This window comes from Anoplopoma fimbria, chromosome 15 (genome assembly GCF_027596085.1).
Source record: "Anoplopoma fimbria isolate UVic2021 breed Golden Eagle Sablefish chromosome 15, Afim_UVic_2022, whole genome shotgun sequence".
NCBI classification, from domain to species: Eukaryota; Metazoa; Chordata; class Actinopteri; order Perciformes; family Anoplopomatidae; genus Anoplopoma; species Anoplopoma fimbria.
In genome coordinates, this window is record NC_072463.1 from 13,544,922 (window position 1) to 13,566,445 (window position 21,524).

Here is a 21,524-nt window from a genome sequence, read left to right on the forward strand (position 1 = left end):
ACTGGAACTCCAACACCCACCTACACCATACCCACACAATGCTGTCAATTTGTGACTCAATCTAGGATCTTTCTCTTTGATCGAATCCATTTATTCCTCGCCTCTACAATAATGAAAAGATGCTGCCCTCGTGTGGCCAAAAATGTCAAGACAAGAACCATGAGTCAAGCAGCCTTGAGTCTCTTTTATAATTTGTCAAGGACATAACATGATCATAACAATGATGTACTTTTTAATTAGTTGTTATTTTGGCCAGTACTAGAAACACTTACACAGGTTACAAAGGACTTGTGTATTGTTACTATATTAAGGGGCAAATTGGATTTGCATTGATCTCGACTTGGAGCCAAGCCACAGGTTCCTTGGAAAGTTAACCAGGTCATTGACCGGAGGTGTTAAGTGAGAAAAGCCTCTCACACACAAACAAGTGAGCCAGAAGCTTTTAAAGGCATAGCATTCCAGCCTGCGCGCTCGACAGCATGAGTTGAACGATTAAGAAATCTTATTATTGTTGAAGAGTGTGTTGATGTGTAAAGGAATGCAGAATTTAGTTATCGGACAAGCAGTTTTTATTTTTGACCAAATCAAAATCGAGTCAACAATTGCAGCTACAGTGCAGGACATGCATGCAACATCTTAAAGTAGCAGACAGTCGTTACAAAGAATGACATCATTGAAACTGGATGCCCCACTTACACCAATTATACCTGACATGCTCTCCTTCTTCACTTCTCCTCCTGTCTCTCTTTCACTCTGTCTCTCTAGTTTCGTGAGAGGATCTGGTTGTTGTTGGCCACGGGAATGGCCAGGATGTGTGGACACGATGGTCCCAAAATGTACACACATGATAATGAACACCCACAATATATATATTATTATCCACAAAAAAAGAAGAAGGATAAAACAATGAGGTATAATAGTAATCTTTATGTATTCACTTACTGGGTAATAGCTTTGAATAACATTATGGCGGGGATACAATTCAAAGATTTAAGGGACTGGAAGATAACGAGAGAGCTTGGTGTGACAAGAAAAATAAATATGTTTCTGATATAAAAACATGTATGACAATGGTGTCATTCAAAACAATTGTACTACAATTTGATAGGAGATTTTTTTTACTTTTGACACAGTTTATTTGACAACTACAGTTAAGAATGAACATGGCCTATCAGTAAGAAAACACTTCCACCACAACCAAATCTAAAAGTAAAATGCTTATTCCACACACACTTGTATGTATGTGTGATCATTTTTATTTATGTTTCTTTAAATGCATTTATCAACGATACATTATCTCACATTTTCAATGCAGGACTTTTTCTTGTGATCGGATATTTTCTGTCGGTGAATTTGTATACTTTTCCATTGCTGGGTTGATTATAGTTTGATATCTATATCCAAGGAGGAAGTAAATAGATTGATTAACATGACCTCATTTCACATTGTCAAAAGTAAGTCTGACATGTATGTTTATTCTAAAGACAGACAGTACTAATATACTATGTGCTTGTATGGCATATAGTCTAATAGTTGATGCTGTGAAAAGTCTTTTGACTTTGAGAAAAAAGGCTCAGGTGTAGCTAATAAACTACTTAACAATGGCTCCATTCCATTAAAGTGTCCCTGTATGGAATTATGGAAAGCAATCTTTCTGATGTTATTAATATAGCCTATATAATGGTACTAATTACAAATCAGTTTTTTTATTCCATGTCAGTTGATTGACCATTTAAATGGATTAAATTGACTTCAATACAAGCAGGGATAATGCAACACAGCAACTTCGACCACTTTTGTCAGATTATTCATTAGTTAAATTAAAGTTATAATGGCTGCTAATTCACTTGATCAAAAGCAGTGGCTGGTCTATCAATTCATTTTTCATAAAAAAAAAAAAAAAAATTCTGCTGAAAACGGACGAGCTTTTTTTTATTGCATTTCAAACTATTACCCCGATATGAAAAAAGAGGAAGTAAACAGACGCGAGAATGTGTCTTTAACTCTCCGCCCCTCCTCCTCCGGGGAGGAGAACTGTGACGTCACCCGGCCGCGCAGCCAATCGGCGGGCAGAACGCTCAGGCTGGAGGAGCGACTCCGTGCCGTCCGTGCAGGTGGCTGCGTGTATGCGTGTGTGAGAGCGTGTGCGTGCGTGTGTGTGTCTGAATGCCAACAAGTTGATATTTTTTTTTATTTTTATTTTTTATTTTATTTTTTTCTTCCCCCCCCTCACACACACACACACACACACAAACATCTTTGAATTAAAAGCTCCGGAAGTAAGCCGGGGAGACGGTGAGAGAGGCATCCTCCTCCAGAGCCGCCCGAGGATCCTGGGAGGAGGAAAAACAAGACTTTCCACAACACCGGAGACTCCAATGAACTCGAAGATAACAAGTCCGCTCCGCGCAGCCTCCGGAGCCCAGCCTCCTGTCACCGTGCGGAGGGTCGGGCTGTCCTCCTCCACACACTGAGACGACTTGGAGCGAGAGTGTTGCAGCTGCTCGAGCCCCCTTGTAGTTTTTTTTAGGGGGGGGGGTTTGTTGTTGTTGTTGTTGTTGTTGTCAGTTTTTCTATTCCAGTAATAGTCCCGCGTGCCTTTCTTCTCTTATGAAAGCTACACAGGAAGAAAAAAAAAAAAAAATGCTTAAGACGCTGACGAAGAAGCTAAGAAGACACTCACTCAACGAGATCCATCCTTTCCAAGTGAAGGTGAGTTTGACTGGAGACCCTCGCGGTCTGTGGAGGGACACAGCGGGCTGCGATGCGGCCACACCGGCCTGTCTGTGAACAGCGTGGCTCTACTTTCTGTCTTGTGACTTGGTTCACTTGTTGGGTCCAGGTCACTACGCAGCCTTGAATGAGCTCACAGCCTTGAAGGTTAGAGGGAGTTCATTAGCACTCTTTCTCTTTCTCTTTCACACACACACACACACACACACACACACACACACACACACACACACACACACACACTTTTAGCACAAACACTTTTAGCACAAACACTTTGAGACAACAGACTGAACAGCTTCTATGTTGCCAGCCTGTGTGTTCTGATATTTAAAAGCATAATGTTGTTTGGAGGTATTTGTTTCCAAGCACCTCGACCCATTCATTACCATGTTGAAAGGAATGGCCTACAGGTACCCAGCCAGATGTTTTACAAGACGAAAAACAAACATGTGGCGTGTCAACAAACTCTCCCACTCACAGATCATTGACTCTGACTCTGACATTGACACCGTGGTGTCATTTGAGGGAATGAGTCTCTCCAACGCTCGTTCTCCAGACTTCTCTTGTGTATGGGTGTGCATGTGAGAGAGAGAGAGGATACCTGGGAAGAAAGTCCAGGTTCCTTATCTATAAAGAGAAAGCTGGAAATAGCTGTGAAATGTGTGTGTGTGTGTGTGTGTGTGTGTGTGTGTGTGTGTGTGTGTGATTGGTGGGTAAGCAGGTAGCAAAGTAAGCTTATTTAGATGTATGTAGGCCTGCAAAGACTAGAAACATTTCAGCAAAAACCTCAATGTCGTGGGCTGTAATTGTCCCGACATGTTCTTCTTTACCCTCCAATTTTCTGCAACAGAATCTGTGTAAGTGCGCCGCAATTGTTATAGCCCACTAGATTTGCATAATGCCCTCTTTTTGTTGAGCAGAGGGGTGAATTGTATCCTGCACGGGTCACCAACTTGCTCTGTCAACCGACTGTAGAGTCGCATGGCAGCCATTTTGTGCAAAAGTGCACCGGTTCAAAGGCCTCGGCTGGAGGATACGGGGGGAAAGTGTGCCATCCCCGTTGTCCACTTTTGTTTGTGTGTGTGTGTGTGTGTGTGTTGCTCTGCTCAGTGAAAAGGTTCTGTGTGCTGAAAGTGTTTAGTGAGACGGAGAGAGTGAACTGTGAGTAGTGACCAGGCCCCCGTTGCCTACAGTCTGATTCATAACATTTCTTCAAGCTGATCCTCGTTACTCTGAAACTGATACTCAGACTTTTATAAATAGCCACTTTGCCGGCTTTAAAAGGAACCTGGTTTGGGAGGCTCCAGAACCTGCATCCAAACAGTACCATGGATTGAGTCAGAATGCACCAACCAGTCAGCAAAATTTACTTCATTGGGGCATCTCTAAAAGCTGTTTTTGCTCCCTTTGTCTTCTGCTGATCAGTCCCATGACTTGAAACAGTGAGACAATCCAAAAAGTGAGTTCAGGGATTCCGTTGCACTTTAGTGGCTTAATATTAGTCATCATGACGAGTAAAGGACATTGTAGTTTGTCCCTTTTTTAAAAAGGAGCCACCAGTGTTGTTATCTGGTTAAAAGACTCAAATAGGCATAAACGGAAGGTGTAGTTTTTCATCCGCTTGATTATTTGCAGGTTTGCTTGTCTTGTGAACGTAAAGGAACCAAGCTTGGGTTGCATAGTTCTTCAACGATCTGCCCATTAGGAAACACTGATGCTCCTCGTGTTCTTTTTGTTATTTTGAACAGACTGTAGTGGAAGTGTCAATGCCCACTTGCAACTTGGTATACTATTTTCATTTTGAAGATAAGGAACATTTCTAAATGACACTGTTTGAACACTTTCCCAAAGGCCAAAGGTCATGCATGATACGCTGAAAAACTGAAAAGCATCTTTTACGCAATGAACTTGAAAATACAAAAAAACGCTCTACCTTTTTTTGTCTTTCTAGTGATCGGCACATCTGGGTTAAGCGTTAGCATGTTCGTTGTCTTTCCACTGACATACCCTACTATGATGGAGCAACGTCCACGTGCGACTAACTTGCACAGCCACCATCTTATTGCTAACCTCAGTGAATGTTGCTAACGTTGTGCGGCTAAAAGTTTCCTTGCAGAACTTTGGTTCCGCATTTCCGTGCATTATGCGTATTCTGCATGCAGCTGCGTGCACCGTACCCTGGCGTTACTGAAGTTGAGTTGATGAGTTTGAAGTCCGCTGCAGCGCTCACCTAGTGATCGAGGGCTTAATGGCCAATTTAGGATAGTTGAAAAGAGGCTAAATGTCTCCCAGGCCCTGTTACAGTGCCTATCCTAGGAGCTTACGCTAATCAAGACTACTTAGTACTACTACGAGGAATATCCTCTGGAGTGTGAGGGAGAGAGCATTTGAACCAAGTCGGACCCTGTGTGGTGTGTTTTCATGAGACGGGAGGGGGGGACTGGAGTGTGACAGTGTCCATGTCAGGGCAGAAGGACAGTGCAAAGCTGATATGTGTGCGTACGCTGTGACATTGCCATTGATCCAGCTTAGCAAGCTGCTCAGCGATGCAAGGGACTGACAAGGATTTCATTCAGATGTTCTTGACACACAAACTCTTTGTCTGCCTTTGCATGCATGCACAAAAACAGTCTCACTTTGCACATGTGCCCAAAGCTCTGTGAATGATAGCAGTCTGTAATTCCTGCGTTAATAGACACTGGTGTAAGATCCTCGTGTAGATCAAAAAATTATCAAAAACTTCAATTTTGATTATTTGGTTGTGCATTTTTCTCAGAAAAGATTAGTTGCGTTTCAATGCAGTCCTGATGGTGCACTTTGGAGATTATGTAAAATGTCATTTTATCTGGCTCTCACTAATAGGCTATATATTTATACTTTTTATAAAACATGAGTTGTGCAAAACAAATCATATCACAGTTGGTTTGCTCTAATGCATGCATCCTTGATAAGCATATCAATTTCAAAGATTATTAACCTTTTGGTCAGGTCTAAATGGAGTTCTTTAGTACTGCAACACATTGTGGACAAAGTGGTAGGAAAAAGACGGAAAGAGCTTCCAACTTATTTGGTGCAGTTTTATTTGTCCCGCAGACCTCTGTTGCTCTCATGGCTGGTAGTGGTGTCAAAAACCTCAAACACAATTTGAATATTTATCATGCAAAGTTTTCTTGTACACTAATGTGGAAGCAGCAGAGAGCAGTTCATTTAGCTTTTTCAGATGCAATTTTCAAACTTGTGTTCAGCTAAACGGGTATCCGGGTCCTCGGCTTGTTTACGTTGTGAATGTGACCCTAACGACTAATTAGTGTGGGGAAGGGTGCGACTGGTTGTTCCTAATTGACCATTTGAACAGGACGTGTTTGTGCGCTTTGTGTTTATGTCGTGTGCTCCTTCCTTTTAAAGAGTACGTATGGGTCTGTTGCATTACGTTGTGGTTTTGTTTTTTGCAGAACTGCTGTTAGTTTGTCAGGAGTCGGCTTACAACAGTGAGTGCTGTGGGAAAACTTCTGGAAAGCTTAGCAGCCGGGATTATAGAGTAAGGCAGTCTATCCTGGTTGGACCGGTGCAATCTATGGCTTAACCACAGTTTACACAGGAGCTGGAAAGAAAAAGAACGAACAACTGGAAGCAACAAGAAACATTGTTAACAAATCTCCCTATTAAGAAGTTATTTATATATATATATATATATATATATATATATATATATATATTTTTTTTTTATTTATATATAAGTACATTGTCATGGATACATGAAGCTATTTTACATTCAGCTGCTATCCTTAAATTGTGATTGTGTGTCAGTGTAGTTGTCAGGTACAGGTCTAGGATTTATTTACTTTTCAATAATAGTGTATTTTATGTATTTTAAAACATCCATTTAACACCATATTCTGGTGCTACAATGATGGCGATACAGCAGCTACTGTGAGAGTGAAATTCCTTTTCTTTTGTTGAACCATAAACTTTTCTGAAGAATGAAGCCAACGCGGAAGTGTCTTAAACTTGTATTCTCTCTAATGGCCATCAGGGGGCGACTCCTCCTGTTGCAAACAGCAGTCAGATTGTATAGAAGTCTATGGGGAAAAAGACCCTACTTCTTACTTGATTTATTCCCTCAGTAAACATTGTAAACATGAGTTTATGGTCTCAATCTCTAGTTTCAAGTCTTCTTCAATACAGCACGATGTTCATTTAGTAAATGATGCTCCATTTAGAGTCAAATAGACCATAAAGCAGCGTTCGCTTTAGGGCGTGGCTACCTAGGGATTGACAGGTCTCTACCGCTACCATAGCCGTATAAGGCGTCTCAATGTTTTGTTACTTGATATCAACCTGATTTGCGTAAGTAGACATATCCCAGATTTAGTACTATTCAAGTGATGGTTAGTGTCACAATGATAATAGTGTATCTGTGTGCTGGTGTCGTAAGGAAGTCACTGTGTGGTTCAATGTGCAGGCCTATAACTGAGACACATTATATTGTGACAGAGCCTGAAACTCATTCCAAGTCTAGTACAAGTGAGCGATACACGTGCTACGTTTCTGTTCTCTGATCCATCAACAACCTCTGAGACGGTCCCTTTAGGGGAGAGGAACGCCAAACCGTTACTGTCAGCTTATGTCTGCCTCCAGTCGCACAGACAATGATTGCTCTGTGACGAAACATCAGACTCACGAGTCAAAAGAAGCACAGAAATGAAAGCTGCTTATTCTAGCGTTAAATGGTCAAATATGTAGTGAAAATGATCTTGATGGATTAAACGTCTCGGACTGAACTCGTGAACGGGACCCGAGGTTTATGAACCACCGGCCTCACTTAATTCTTAGTGTCCCGCAGCAGGAACTTTTAACAGGATTTCAGCCGTTTTCATGGATGCTGCCCAACAGTGATTCACTGGAGTGCACGGCGTAGCTGAAGCCCCGAGCCAGCCGCTTGCCAAAATACATTTCCTTCACACAGTTATTCCTCGGTGTAATTTTCCGACGGATTCATGAAGTGACGCTAGCTCCAGACTCCTCCAGAGCCAACTTTATTCTTTATATTTTTGTTGCCTTAACGCTGGCTCTGAAACTGTTCATTGAGAATCGAGGCCCTACAGCTCGTGTTTCCTCAAAAAGCAAGAAGGCTACACTCGGGCCTTATCCAAATATCTTCAACATCTTACCCTGAACATTTAGCCTACATGTAAATACTTACTGTGCAATTTGATACCTTAAAAATGTAGTAAACAGTACTATGCTGAACCACAAGACTGTATGGGAACTGGGACTTTTTTGCAGTGTTTTACTTTTGTTTAGCCTTTTTTTGGTATCTAGCCATGCCATGACATGTCTATTTACATATCATAAAACCTACATTATATGCTGACTATCTACATTGAACTACAATATTTATGATAAAAAACAAAGGCATGATTTTTTTTTTGTCGGAATTTGAGGAAACTACATTTTTTTTTTTTACATTTTTAATACACAGTAATGTATTTTATGTGATGAAGCCTTTTGATATGTGGAATTATACACTGGAACTCACACTTAACATGAATACAGTCTTCCCTTATTGGGCTCTAAGGCCCCGGCTCCTTTCTCTCTTTTCACTCTTTCAGGAAGAAAGGGAGTGTGTTTGTCTGTGTGCGTGTGCGTGTGCGCGTGTGTGTGTGTGTGTGTGTGTGTGTGTGTGTGTGTGTGTGTGTGTGTGTGTGTGTGTGTGTGTGTGTGTGTGTGTGTGTGTGTGTGTGTGTGTGTGCGTATCAAGAGAGTAGAAGGGATGACACTATGTTTGTGTGGATGCGCGTGTATAAGCGCACACACACACGCACAAGCACAGATGGCAGCTGCTAAGCGAGGCCTCGGAGTGGTAATTACTGAGTGCGCGGCGCATTACTTAACTCTTAGCGCTGCGGTCTGCAGGGTATCTGTATTGTTGCTTCTGCTGTAGAATTTGATTTTTTAAAGAGACACGCTGGTTCAGATTGTGGGGGGGAAAGAAAGTAGCCTGGACTTAATTTAACAGAGCCGTGACTCAACTCATCTTGCCTTTTGTCACTTAGGGCATTTACACAGTATGTGGTGCAACTGTAGAAAAAGCACAATGCCACAACTGTTCTTTTAGAAAATAAATCTTACGACAATGGTGTCGTATAGAAGCCCATCATAGGTTATGTCTTTGTTGATGCTTTGTGGAAAACTGCAAAATGATACAGAACTCCGACTTAGGATTTGGTTCCCCTTATTTTGTATTAAATCGTTGCAATGGTTAATGTTGTACTCAAACTATTTTGACGTTGTTTGTTAGATACCCAAATTTAAAATCCATCATAGTTGATCGCCGCCAATTTTGAACTTGAGGAAAAAGAGAAAAGATGGATATTTTTGTAATTAACTTATACAACAATGGTTCAGTTTATGAGTCGTTACCATATGGCATATTTGACCTACAGTATGAGTTCAATCCTTTTTTTTCCCCCCCAGATTTCTTACCATGGCAGTGGAGAAGGAGGGGAGAGTGACGACTCAGAGGGGGAGAACCAGGAGCTTGCACAGATTGACAGAGGTAGGCGCCCTCTGCCAACCAAATCATTTTTGTTGTAAATAGACGACGATCCTCCCCATCTCTTATTGATCCTGACACATTAGAATGAGATTTTTCAAGTCAACAGACAATATGGCATTTGCATTCTTTTGCAACCATGTCTCCACCTTCCCATTTGACGTTTTCCCGTTTGTCGACTCCTCCAGAGAGACGGAGAAACTGTGGCCTCACACCCTTGGCCACCAGCCAGCAGCACAACCAGGGTCCCCTCTCTCCAGCCCGGTTAAGACGCCTTCGCCTCCTCTTAGACGCCAATCTGGATCGCCACTCCTCAGAGGAGGAGCTGGAGCGAATCAGCCGCGGCGACAACAGGAAGTGGGTCTCGTCGCTTCCCCAGCGCCATGGCGACCACCACAGCAGCGCCTCCAGCGACGAGGAGGTGCGGGACCTCTGCGGCTGCGGGTCACCGGCAGCCTCCGCCAGGCCGCTGGTCGAGCCTGGCGCCTGCCTGGCCGCCTCCCCGAGCCCCGTGCTCTTCAGCTCCAGTCCACCGCGTAGCCTCAAGCCACCCCCCATGCGTTTTCAGCTGCAGGTAGTGCAGCCGGTGGTGCGGCCCATCATCTTGACCCACTTTGACCAGTCAGCACCTTATAGGAAGTATCGGCACAGTTACGGCGGAGAGCCGGGGAGGCCCAGTCTGGATCTGGAGAAAATGCAACAGGTTAGTAGTCCAAGCTATGGTTGGATACCTCATGACTTATTTTTTATTTTTATTTTTTTTACTAGCACCACCCTCCGTCAAAAATGGCAGCTTCAAAAGATATCTTCCAATGTAATTTACAGATTTTCATGACCTTTGCTGAGCAAAGGGTACAAAATAAAGTCATGTCGCTCCATTTGTATTTTCATCTGTTACACAATATGATGCACCACCCGACAAGTTGGCATGGTGATGTCCTCTTTTAAGCCAAATACATTTTCTGCCCCAAAATACTTGAAAGCATGCACAGGATGCCATTTCATACCTAAACATTTTTTCCCATCCATCCATCTTCCGTAACCGCTTATCCAGTTAAGGGTCGCGGGGGTGCTGGAGCCGATCCCAGCTGTCAATGGGCGAAGGCAGGGTACACCCCTATTAGTTAATTATAGTATATTTCTTAGCAATATTAATTGCTACAAAGGTTTTAAGATTTAACTTGCCACCGTAGCAAGATGTCTATCCCTCCACTAACTCACAAAGTTAATGCCGGGCCAAGGATTCGGCCCCAAAATACAATGATGTACTACTAATACTACTACTAAAGGCTACCCCTCACTCACACACACACACACACACACACACACACACACACAGACACACACACACACACACACACACACACACACACACACACACACACACACACACACACACACACACACGGCCACACAATCATGCACGCACGAACAAAGTCTCCCCTTTGGATAGCCGGACTCGCGCCGCCACGGTGGTCTGGCTGGAGAGGGATGAAGGAGAGGGAGGCACGGACGGCAGATGTCCGCCCTCGTTTTCTCACAAAGGCTGGCAAGCGAGGGGAAACGATGAAGGGGTGGAGGCAGAAGGAGAGGATTAAATACACAACAGAAAAACGCCGGCTACTAATGAGTCATGGAGAAGCTGGTCCACTAATCATTAAAATCCAATAGACTTGTTGGCCCACACCAATGGATGGGAAAGTGTGTGTGTGTGTGTGTGTGTGTGTGTGTGTGTGTGTGTGTGTGTGTGTGTGTGTGTGTGTGTGTGTGTGTGTGTGTGTGTGTGTGTGTGTGTGTGTGTGTGTGTGTGTGTGTGTGTGTGTGTGTGTGTGTGTGTGTGCGCACAGAGATTGAAACTGCAGGTTTTAGGGATCCATATGTCCATGGGGTTTTTAGAGGGAAAGAACAGATGATGAGAGACAGCGGGCAGCAATGAGAGGGGTGCAGAGAAAAAAAAAAGAGGACGAGTTTGTGTGTGTGTGTGTGTGAAAGGCTGGGGTACGCCTCGATCATCCTTTCTTTTTTTGTCTGCATGTGTGCATCCTCCTGTCTGCGAGTTTGTTGCTGTATCCGTGTGTGTGTGTGTGTGTGTGTTTGTGTGTGTGTCTGTATGTGAGAGTGTGCACACTCAGTCAAGTGGAATGGGAGGTGCTGCAGGGAATACAATAGGGGGCCTACAGAGGTAGCTAGCAGACTCAGCCCCAGTCTCCCATTAACCCTTTAGCTGGACAACTTCCAGCAGCAAAGTCTGCCTCAACATCTACACGGTCACCATGTCATTTATTTCACATATGCTGTTCTACAGTTTAAAACCTGAGAACCAAAGCTCACTGTGCTAGAAAACAAACTAAATCAAAGGTGTCAAAACCAGGGGAATTATTTGCGTGTATATGTGTGCAATGTAGAGGAGTAGTGCACAACTGGTGTCTAGGATAAAAGACCACAGATTTTCATTAGTTAAATAATGTGCTATTGGAACCTCATTTGTGAGGTTTTTTTATTAGGAGAGAATTTTTTTCTTAGATTAAGCTGTTCCCCATATTGTTGGGAGAATGTTGAAATGGAATGAAAGTAGAGCCGACGTTCCCATTCAAGCAGGATTGTCGGAGTTGCGGCCATTTTTATGTGTACGGGTGCCATTACAACCGTTGTTTTTTGGCTAACTTCAGTATAAACATGCACTTGACGCATCGGCGTCAAGTGCATGCGCGCGTGCGTGTAGTCCCGCCATGACGGCGTTGATTTGGTAATTTGGACGCATTTCACCTTAACAACCAACAGCAATCGCCATTTTCTTTTGAACTAGTCAAATGACCACGACAAACCGTTCAGTGTACGTTCCGCTTAGGCCCTATGAAATCTGTTTTATTTATTCCCAAATTCCATTTCTTCTGTATTTATTTTTCTGAATTCTGGATTTTACAATTGAGGCACATTCTGTCATCAAGAATGAGTGTCCAATCATTTGGTGGATGAGTGGAAATAGGAAATAGAAAATATTTACTAAATGAATATCAGTGACTTTGACATTGCGATAGTATTTAAGTTAAAGAAAGGGTTACAATAAAGTTATAAAAAAAAAACAACATTCCATCCTTTTGTTATTAATTGTGCTCTAAATGTAACTGTTAGTATGGCAGTTTTTTGGATACTAACAGGAGTCCCATAAGATAAGATAAGATAATCCTTTATTAGTCCCGCAGCGGGGAAATTTACAGGATTACAGCAGCATAGAGGATAGTGCAAACAAGAGACATGGTAAAACAAAAAAATAAGTAGTATTATATTATAGTATAAGTATTATAAATAAGCAAATGAGCAATAAAAAAAACAGTAAAAAACAGTAAAGAATTCACAGAAACTGAAAAATATTATATATACAGACAGAAAACTATCATAACTATTGTATTGCACAGTGTATTAGTGACATTGTATTAGTGTCATGTGGTCTACTGGGAGCATTCCCCAGGCTCTTGCACTCTCATTGGCTGTAAGCTCCGAGCCAACGCCAATTTGCGTCTGACCTGGGGGGTCTGTTGTTTGACCAACAATAGCTTGAGCCTCAAGGCCGCTTTATACTCCTGCGTTGAATCGGCGCACCCTCCGCCTTAGACCGGCGTACACCTCCCCAGAAACGGATCTACATTTTGCGGCGACGCAGATCGCAGCAACTATGATGGGTTCCGCTTGATAGCATAGCATATCCTCCTCCGCGTTTCTGACTGGTCGAACACGCGTTCTCTTCAGATGTATTTTTTCCCCTTCGGTGTTGCAGTAATTACAGTAAAAGTAACTGTGTTTTGTAGCTCCACCTCCAAAACAATCTGCTCAGTTTCAGTCGCCATTGTAGGAAATACTTGAAGCAACTCAACACAGTGGCAGAGAAACCTTATGGCCATATAGCGTTTTGGGAATTGTAATTACAGAGCGATGCAGAAACACTAGCGCCCATAAATACATAAATGCTCACAACAGTGCGGGCCACTTACGTAGGGTATGCCATAGAGCCTTCTCACAACTATACATCAGCCTTTGGTCATACATTTATTGACCTAAGCATTCTCTTAAAGGCAGGGTTAAAAAGGTCAGCAGCTTGTTTCCTTTTAGTCTCTGATAATCCCTCACACATGCTAATCTGTGTCCAACTGCTCTGATGTGGCAGTGCCATTGTTTGTTAGCCTCTTCACACAAAAGGTGCAACTTTGCAAAATATAATCAAAATACACACCTGTTGCTCAAAAGGCCCACAGTGGAAATATCACATGCTGTGGCTAATTTGCTAGTTTACTTTACTTCCAGCCAGCTCCCAAGCATAACTTGAATTTCTCTCATATTGAACATCATGCTGAGTATTTTTTTTTTGGGGGGGGGATTTCATGTTTTTAAACTAAGATTAAAGTTGTGTAGTAATGCATTTCAAAGTGAAGATTTTAAAAAAAAGAAAGTGATAAGCTTCAACATATGAGACGTAAACAGTGGTTATGCTGTATAGCTCTCACAAGGGATTAGCCCAGATAGAGTAAGACAAAGCTTTATTTGTAAAGCAGGATTCATACACCACGAGGACATTTTAATTATTTAAATATATCATTGAAATGACAACAGAAAAAAATGACAAATGGTCGACCGTCACCGAGACAAAGTATTTTAAATGAACCCCCCTAAAACAATCATTAAGATAACTTACTCTTTATATTTTTGATGAAAAACCACAACACCCACCCAAAAAACAGGTTGCTAGTTGGCAAGTCACGACCTGACAAAACCATAGACTGCATAAGATATGGACGTAGTCTCTGTGACGTCACCGTAGGTTCCTGATGAGCCGTTTTGAAGCTCAGAGCCTAAATGTGCAAAGAGGTGGATCATTGGTGGAGCTGAGGCGGGCCCTGGTGAAGCAGCAGAGCAGAAAGCTAGCAGGCAGCACTGCGGCACCCACATGTCACTCAAAGAGGCCACGTCCTTAAATCTGTCTCAATGTAATCCTAAATATGATCTAAACGAATGAGCTATATAAATATTCACCCCCCTGTAAAGCAATGTGTCCTCGTACAACGGTTCAAATGATATCTTACGAAAAAGGTACTCCTCAGTTTCTCCCGCGTTTGGCTACAAAAGCCCAGCAACACGTGTCAATTTCTGTGGGATATCTACAAACGGGGGCATTATTTATCGTAGGTATAGCTACTAATGCTGGAAGAGACCAGTCTGTGTACAGTTGTCATGAACAAAGATATCAGCTTCAGAGACCAGAATGTTTGTTAGCTCTAAAGTTGGACATTTTAACACGGGGGGTCTACAGGGATTGAATCTCTTTTGGAGACAGCCTCAAGCGTGGCACTTTCATAGTTTGTTTTATTTCTCAAACAAAACAGAGTCACTTAATCACATACATACATAACACAAAAAATATATCTTTAACAACTTTTTCAAGAGGCTAAATTAAAAGTACACAAAGTACAAATTTCCATTTTAATTCCTGCACAAGCAGCTTGCGTCTACATGGACTGTTGTCTCATAGATACCAAAAAAAAAAGGGAAAAGATTAGAGCTGACAGGAGGTGAGCATGAGGGCAAGTGCACACCAGCTCACTCCCACATCATAACAGCAGGAGTCCTGTGTTTCCATTCTTTCCTGTGCTCCCTTCCCCCTTTAGAAGCTACCTCCCCGACTCCAGACAATTCGATGATTGTGTGGTCCCTCCACCCCCACTGTTTCTTTTTTTTGGGGGGAATAGTGGAGCTGCGTGGACACGGAGGGGAGTGGGAGACAGGATATTGCATAAGCGCCATTGACGGACTGTTTAGTTAAGTGAGACAGCTGGATTTGCCTCACATCCTCCATCATCTTGACTTAATGTTAATTGACTGCCGATGCAGTTTTTTGTTTTTTTTTGTTGCCGTTTTTATTGTAAAGATTTTCTCTTCAGATGATGGTTGTGAAATGGTTGAATTTCAGTAATGTTCTTGGTTAGAATCAGCATTCATATGCACATAAACATAGCATAACTTTATCCAGATGGTTGTGCTCAATTTTCACTTTTTAGGGGGTTCACAAGTGTGCAGGTTTTACACAGTTTTTGGTTTGTAATGAAAGTACATAAAAGCTGCTGCAGACGTTGTTGTTGTTGTTCTTGTTTTATGCTACTTCCATGGCTGTCATTGTGCATTCTTGTCCTCCACAGAAAATGCTGCTGAAAAAGAACTGTGGTGGCAAAACGCGGACTATAAAGATTCGGGTGAGTTTTTATTCTACATAGTTTCCTACAGAAAAAAATGTATTTTATTATGATGAATTCAGACAATTCATTGTTTGTTTGAAAAACCCTGTTGTTGGTCGATGGCTGTCGTAAAGATAAGTTCATACAAGTGGTATCAAAATGAATGTACACACACAGCCTTTCCCTTTTATGCAGACCCATAATAGTCAGTCCGGATCAGAGTGTCCATTACAGCAGTGATAGGGTTGCAAGGTTTGCCCGGCCCCCGTTAACAGCCTGGCCTGTCCCGGCGCCAGCACCTTGATGTCCATCCAACTGCATACTGGGACGGCATCTGGCGACAGCGTTTGTTCCCATGCCCCGCTACCGACTGAGCCGCGCCTGAGATTTCTGGATAAAACCCGATAGCACAGCCAGAATCCTTTTTTGTTGTTGTTGCACACAGCGCCGATCTAAACACTGTTTACCGCAGTGATACCTGGAGCAAAGAAACGAGAAGACAAAAATGTGCGTTCGTTTGATCTCTTGATCTCAACAACCCTTTAAATAGCAGATCTTTCCACTTCTCCCATTAGTGGTCTGAGAAGTGCACATTTAACTCCTCCTAAATAGCTTTTGTAAACACAAAAGTATTTCCTCAAGATTGTTTCCCGACTGATCTTCCCGTAAAGTTTTTTTTACCCAAACACAACCTCCACTGCAACCGTGCACGGCTTGGTTTTGTCTGTAGTGGGTTTTAGGGAGGCATGTTGGAGGAGTCGACGGAGACGAGCCTGGGCATCTTGGCACAGAGCTGGGTACTCCAGAAGGATGCGCAGTGTGGTGAGAAACGTGACGTCGTTATCACGTTGTGTGGGTTTGTGTCAATGGAGCCTTGTCACACACTTGTTTTCCTTCACACACACACACATACACCAACGTGTAACAAGCATCTAGGTTGCTCTAATCCTCCATATCCATGTACGGGTGAGCGGTACAAAAAAAATGTAAATAGTGATCTTTTGTAGGAGTGTTTGAGGAAGAACGAGCGAGTGAGGTTTAGAGTCCAAGCTGAGGAGGAGGAGGAGGAGGAGGATGAGGTGGAGCGTTGTCGGTTCCCTGTGTGGTGTATTTCCAGGGATGAAGTCATTTTCCATTTATAGCCTGGCCGGCTGCTATCTGTTTAGCTCCACTGATACATGGAGATATTGCTCATTATCCTCCGTTCTCACCCGGTGTAGTCCGTAGTGTTGTTTTTCCTGTCAGTGACGTCTGTGGGTACTGGGTGTGTTCCAGTTCATAGATTTGTTTTTCTTTTTTTCCCCTTGAAGTGAGTACACAGCGAGTCTTTTGGATTGATGAGCATTTGAAGGCTCGTGTTGACTCTCGAGCACACAGCCATTCCACCACAATCCCTCTATCTCTTCTCCTCTGCTGCCTTCCCTCCCGTACCTCCCTCTCTCTTCCCCCTCTTATTATCTGTCAACCCTGGGTTTCCTGGCCAGGATCCAGAAGAGACACTGGATCTGGATGGGGCCCCGGCTTTGAGACTGGATTCAAACACTCAAGCATCGGAGTTGTTACAGACGCTGAGGAGGTCGATGGTTGTGTGTGTGTGTGTGTGTGTGTGTGTGTGTGTGTGTGTGTGTGTGTGTGTGTGTGTGTGTGTGTGTGTGTGTGTGTGTGTGTGTGTGTGTGTGTGTGTGTGTGTGTGTGTGTGTGTGTGTGTGTGTGTGTTTTTTTAAGAGGGGTGGGGGGGGATGTGAAAGCAGTAGGAAAACACAGCTTTGGCTGCTGCTGCTGCTGCCGAGGCCTTTGCCCCACCCCCCTCCAGGGGTTGGAGGTGAATGGCAGAGTGGGGCGATGAGAGCTTCCCAGGCTGCAACAGGCAAGAGTGATGGCGTCTGATTTCAGCCACGGTAAAGACTGGGCGGAGAGGAAGGCGAAGATTGATTGAGTTGAGGGAAATGGAGCAGAGAGCAGAGGGGAAAACTAAATTGAAGGAAAATGTGCCGCCTACCCCTTTTGATTTTTTTTTTTGGGATAAAGTAAACTACACGGTTTGGATGTGATGTAAGAGCATTTAGCGTTAGGACAAACAGATGTTGAATAATCTGACATTTGCAGAGACTTGATTGAGAAGATTAATAAAAACTCTCATATATCTGTGTGTTAAATATGAAGCTACAGCAAGCAGTCAGTTAGCTTAGCCAAAGACGACCTTGCAAGAGGTGAATAAGCTCTGGATGTACTACACATGAACCTTCCTCACCACAAATATACAAACTACCACAGGACACTTGTGAAATATTACAGCAAACCATCAAGCATCAATTCTACTTTCTACACAAACAAATATTGGCCCAGACTCTGTCAGATAGATTTTAGAGGTTCAAAATATGAGACTCGGAGTAAATCTATTGGCTCCACACACAGCTCCCAACATGGTGACTGCTAAGCAGGCAGCTAGCAGCTAGCAGCTAGCAGCTAACAGTGCAAACTACGGCAAACGTGCTCAGAGCTACCGGTGTTTACCTGAGAGCGGGCTCTACACTTGCAGGACGTCGGTCGGGGCGTGGAGTGGAAGCACTTTGACCTTCCAACAAGAAATGTTCCTACCAATCACCTCACACAGCGGCTCTTGTTCAGGTCCCCCACCACCTCCCCCTGACCCCCTTTTGACCCCCCTGGTCCAGTGCCCATGCAGTAATCCGGCCATGCAATAAACTATTCCTTTAACAGAGGCCTGGTAACACCCTGTGGAAACTTTTAAAATCTGCAGATTTGGGCCTAAATAAATTACCAACACGACAAAGATTATAACGGCACAAAATCCCTAGAAAAAGCACTTTTGTCAAACCAGGCTTTTGAGATATTGCTGGTGTGTTTCCTTCGCTCTCTAACTGCTGCTTCTGATACCTGTACAAAAGCAAGGCCTGGTTCTTAGGGGACCTGTACTTTGTTTGACCCCTCTGGGCCCTAAATGTCCGTCATACTGCAGATGTGACCACGGGACGACTCTGTTGGGATCGCTAACGGGGATAGGGAGTCTTCCTGATGTACGACTCCCTCGGACCGACTCTACCACATGGCCAACAGTCGCATCTATCAAATCTACTGTAACTCGTTCTTGTTTTTCCTCCTCTCACTCTTTGCCTGTTTATACAAACATTGGTGGATAAAAGAGCACTAAGTGGTATTGGGAATTGTTGCCGTGTTACCGCGGCTCAGTTGTCAGTACTGAATCCCTCAAGATGTTGGCTGAAGTCATAGCAACACCTGTATCCTCACATGCAGCATTTACGGGGCCTTGTTTCATATGCACTGGTGGCAATGGGTATTTTTCCAGTAGCAGTGGGCATCAGAACAGATCAGTCAGTAACAGGGATGTCCCTTCTCAGAGGGGTGTTTGCTAGTGTTTGACAATGAGAATAAACGGCTAACACACACATTCTTTCTCCCCATGGGATCAGCTCGTAATTACAGTGAATACGTCCCAAGGTCCCAATCCTCCTCATTCCACCTCCTCAAAAACTTCACTCCCCCACTGGAGAAAGTGCTGCCTCACTGCCAAATCCAACAAAGTCATTTCCTGCCGTTTCCTGGAGGGAGAAAAGAAAAAAAATATGACCAGGGCTAATTTTAGACGGCAGACTTGTAGAGCCACGAGAAACGAGGTTCTGCTCAGAGGAGGGGGAAGGCTCTGAGAGTGGAAAAGCATTTATGTAACTGAACCTGCAGAGCAAATGGAAACAAAAAAAACAAAAAACATTGGCGTGAAAATGTTCCTGTTTGCTTTTCACTTTTCTCACAGTCTCGTGACATGGCCGTACATTTTGAATGCGAAAAAGAAAAACTAATGTAACTGTTGACATGAACTGACTACCAATGACATACCTGAAGGACAGCAGGTAATCCATGTAACTTCCAAACACCTACTTCTGACAGGTCTGTTACTCACCTCGACCCCTCGTCTCTCTCTCTCTGTCCACAGAATCTGACGGGCAGTCGTCCTCCGCCCAGGTACACCTACGATCCCTCCATCTTTGCCTTCCGCTCCCTGAGCGCGGTGCCCCCCTGCAGCCCGCTGACCCTGTCTGAGGATCCTACCTGCTCGTAAAGACGTTCAACCATCGCCGGATAATCCTCTCCTCTCCTCTCCCCTTCTCTCTTCATTCCCAGACGGCTGTTTTTTTTTTCTTTTCTTTTTTTTTTTGTGGCTTCTGCGGCGAGTCCAGAGCAAGACTCTTTATGAAAGTGACCGCTAGAAAAGACGTTTGTTCGACGGTAAAACTATTGCACACTCAGGTAATCCCACCCTGTAAAACAAAGATGTCACTTTTTGATCATTGTTCCCCCCCCCGGGAACATTCAGAGGATAGAAATGGGCCTAAACACGCCATTTCTAAGGACGCTTCAGGTATTGCTTATGACTCTGAAAAGGACACATTGATTGGACGATTCAGAAACAAACATGGACTGCGGGTCTAAAGGTGGTACGAGGGGACGAGGCGAAGCGTTTTTGAAACCTGATTTTAGTTCTGGGTTAATCAACATTCATGGGAAAAAAATGCATGTAAGACAATCAAACGGTTCCAAGGTTTCCTCCTTTGATGTGATTACTGGACATCTTGTAAGGTTCTTGGTAACTTCATATAGTAAACATGGCCATATCGTGTTATTGTTGAGACAAACAGACAGTGGTCACATTCGTCCGTCTGAAAGTACTTCTTCTTTGGATGTGTTATTGAATATGCAGGTCGAGACGCGCTACGACAAACATGTATGACGTGTGTGTAGTCGACCAGCCGACCTTTGACCTTTTTGACGATGTACATTTTCTTAATGAATTTGTCACCTATAGTCCAGGTCAGAGTCAAGTACTTGTATCCTCTCTCCTTGCATGAATTCCACTGTTTGTGCAGAAAGAGAAGGTATGCGGAGGTAAGGACGTACGAGAATAGTTCGCCGCACATTTGGCAATTGTAACCGGTGCTGTGTTACGCACAGCCTCTTTGTAGTGTGCCATTTATTTTCCAATATTGTACCTCATTACTTTTTTAGGTAGAAGAGGACCACGCTGTTGTATCTAAGACAGCCCAAGATCTAAAGATCTCTTAATGCCTTGAAATCACATTCCTGTTGTATTGAATGAAACTTGAGTTCTCGGCTCGTGAAATGAGCCGATCAGTTCAATAAACGCAACGACCCCCTTTACACCTTGCGGGAAAAATCTGTTTTGGCCAATCAAAATATCAATGAGCTAGTGCTCGGTGCGCTAGAAGGCTTCCGCTCCGTCCATGTGGCCCTCCTTAGAAAAACAGCGTCGTTTTAGAGGCTGATCTGTCCACGCATCCTCCCCATCCCTTATGCAACACGCGGAGGCTTCCTCTCAGCCCTTTCAGACACCGGAGACACAAATTAATACCCCGGTGTTGTCAAATCATATCTAGATACAATCTGGATACACATTTCAACGCACGGTGTAAAGCGGGTCTCTGTCACCACTGTAACTAAGATTCCGCCGAAGTGAATGTAACTTTGTGACATGTTTCGGTCCATTGTTGCACAAAATGAATCAATAAATGCCCTGTGGCCTCTTGTTCAGGAGGAGATTTTTGATTCTGATGAATATACAATACATATTGTGACTGAGGGGAAAAAAACAACTGGACAAACATGATGTGACTTACTTGTTAAATGACACTCTCCACCACCGTCATCAAAATACTTGTCTTTGCCAATGGATTGGTTGCCCCTACAAAGATGGTTTTGATTGATATTTTCTTTAATAACGTTTAAGATGCCCTTCTTGAAGCTAAGTTTACCATGTATGAATGTCACAAGCCTTTTACCACAGCGACTGGATACTCTGAGCCATAGCCCTGTCAACACTGGACTCTGAATTAGCATAATCTCCCTGTGTATGAGAAGGATCTGCCAGGACACCTCTTGTGTGTTTGGGGCAGCTAAGAATGGTTTCCATCAGCAACTAGTAGGTCACGGCACGGAACATCACGGTAAAGATATGGAGC

The 21,524-nt window shown here is 43.5% G+C and overlaps 1 protein-coding gene across 1 annotated transcript; it reads left to right on the forward strand.

Moving 5' to 3' along the window:
• Window positions 1–1,923: 1,923 nt before the first annotated feature.
• On the forward strand, window positions 1,924–21,138 carry si:dkey-16j16.4 (uncharacterized). Its single transcript, XM_054614621.1, has 5 exons — window positions 1,924–2,712; window positions 9,211–9,292; window positions 9,478–9,992; window positions 15,475–15,528; window positions 19,484–21,138. Exons 1-5 carry the CDS (start codon window positions 2,611–2,613, stop codon window positions 19,607–19,609), a joined length of 879 nt encoding a protein of 292 aa, XP_054470596.1. The 5' UTR covers window positions 1,924–2,610; the 3' UTR covers window positions 19,610–21,138.
• Window positions 21,139–21,524: the final 386 nt, after the last annotated feature.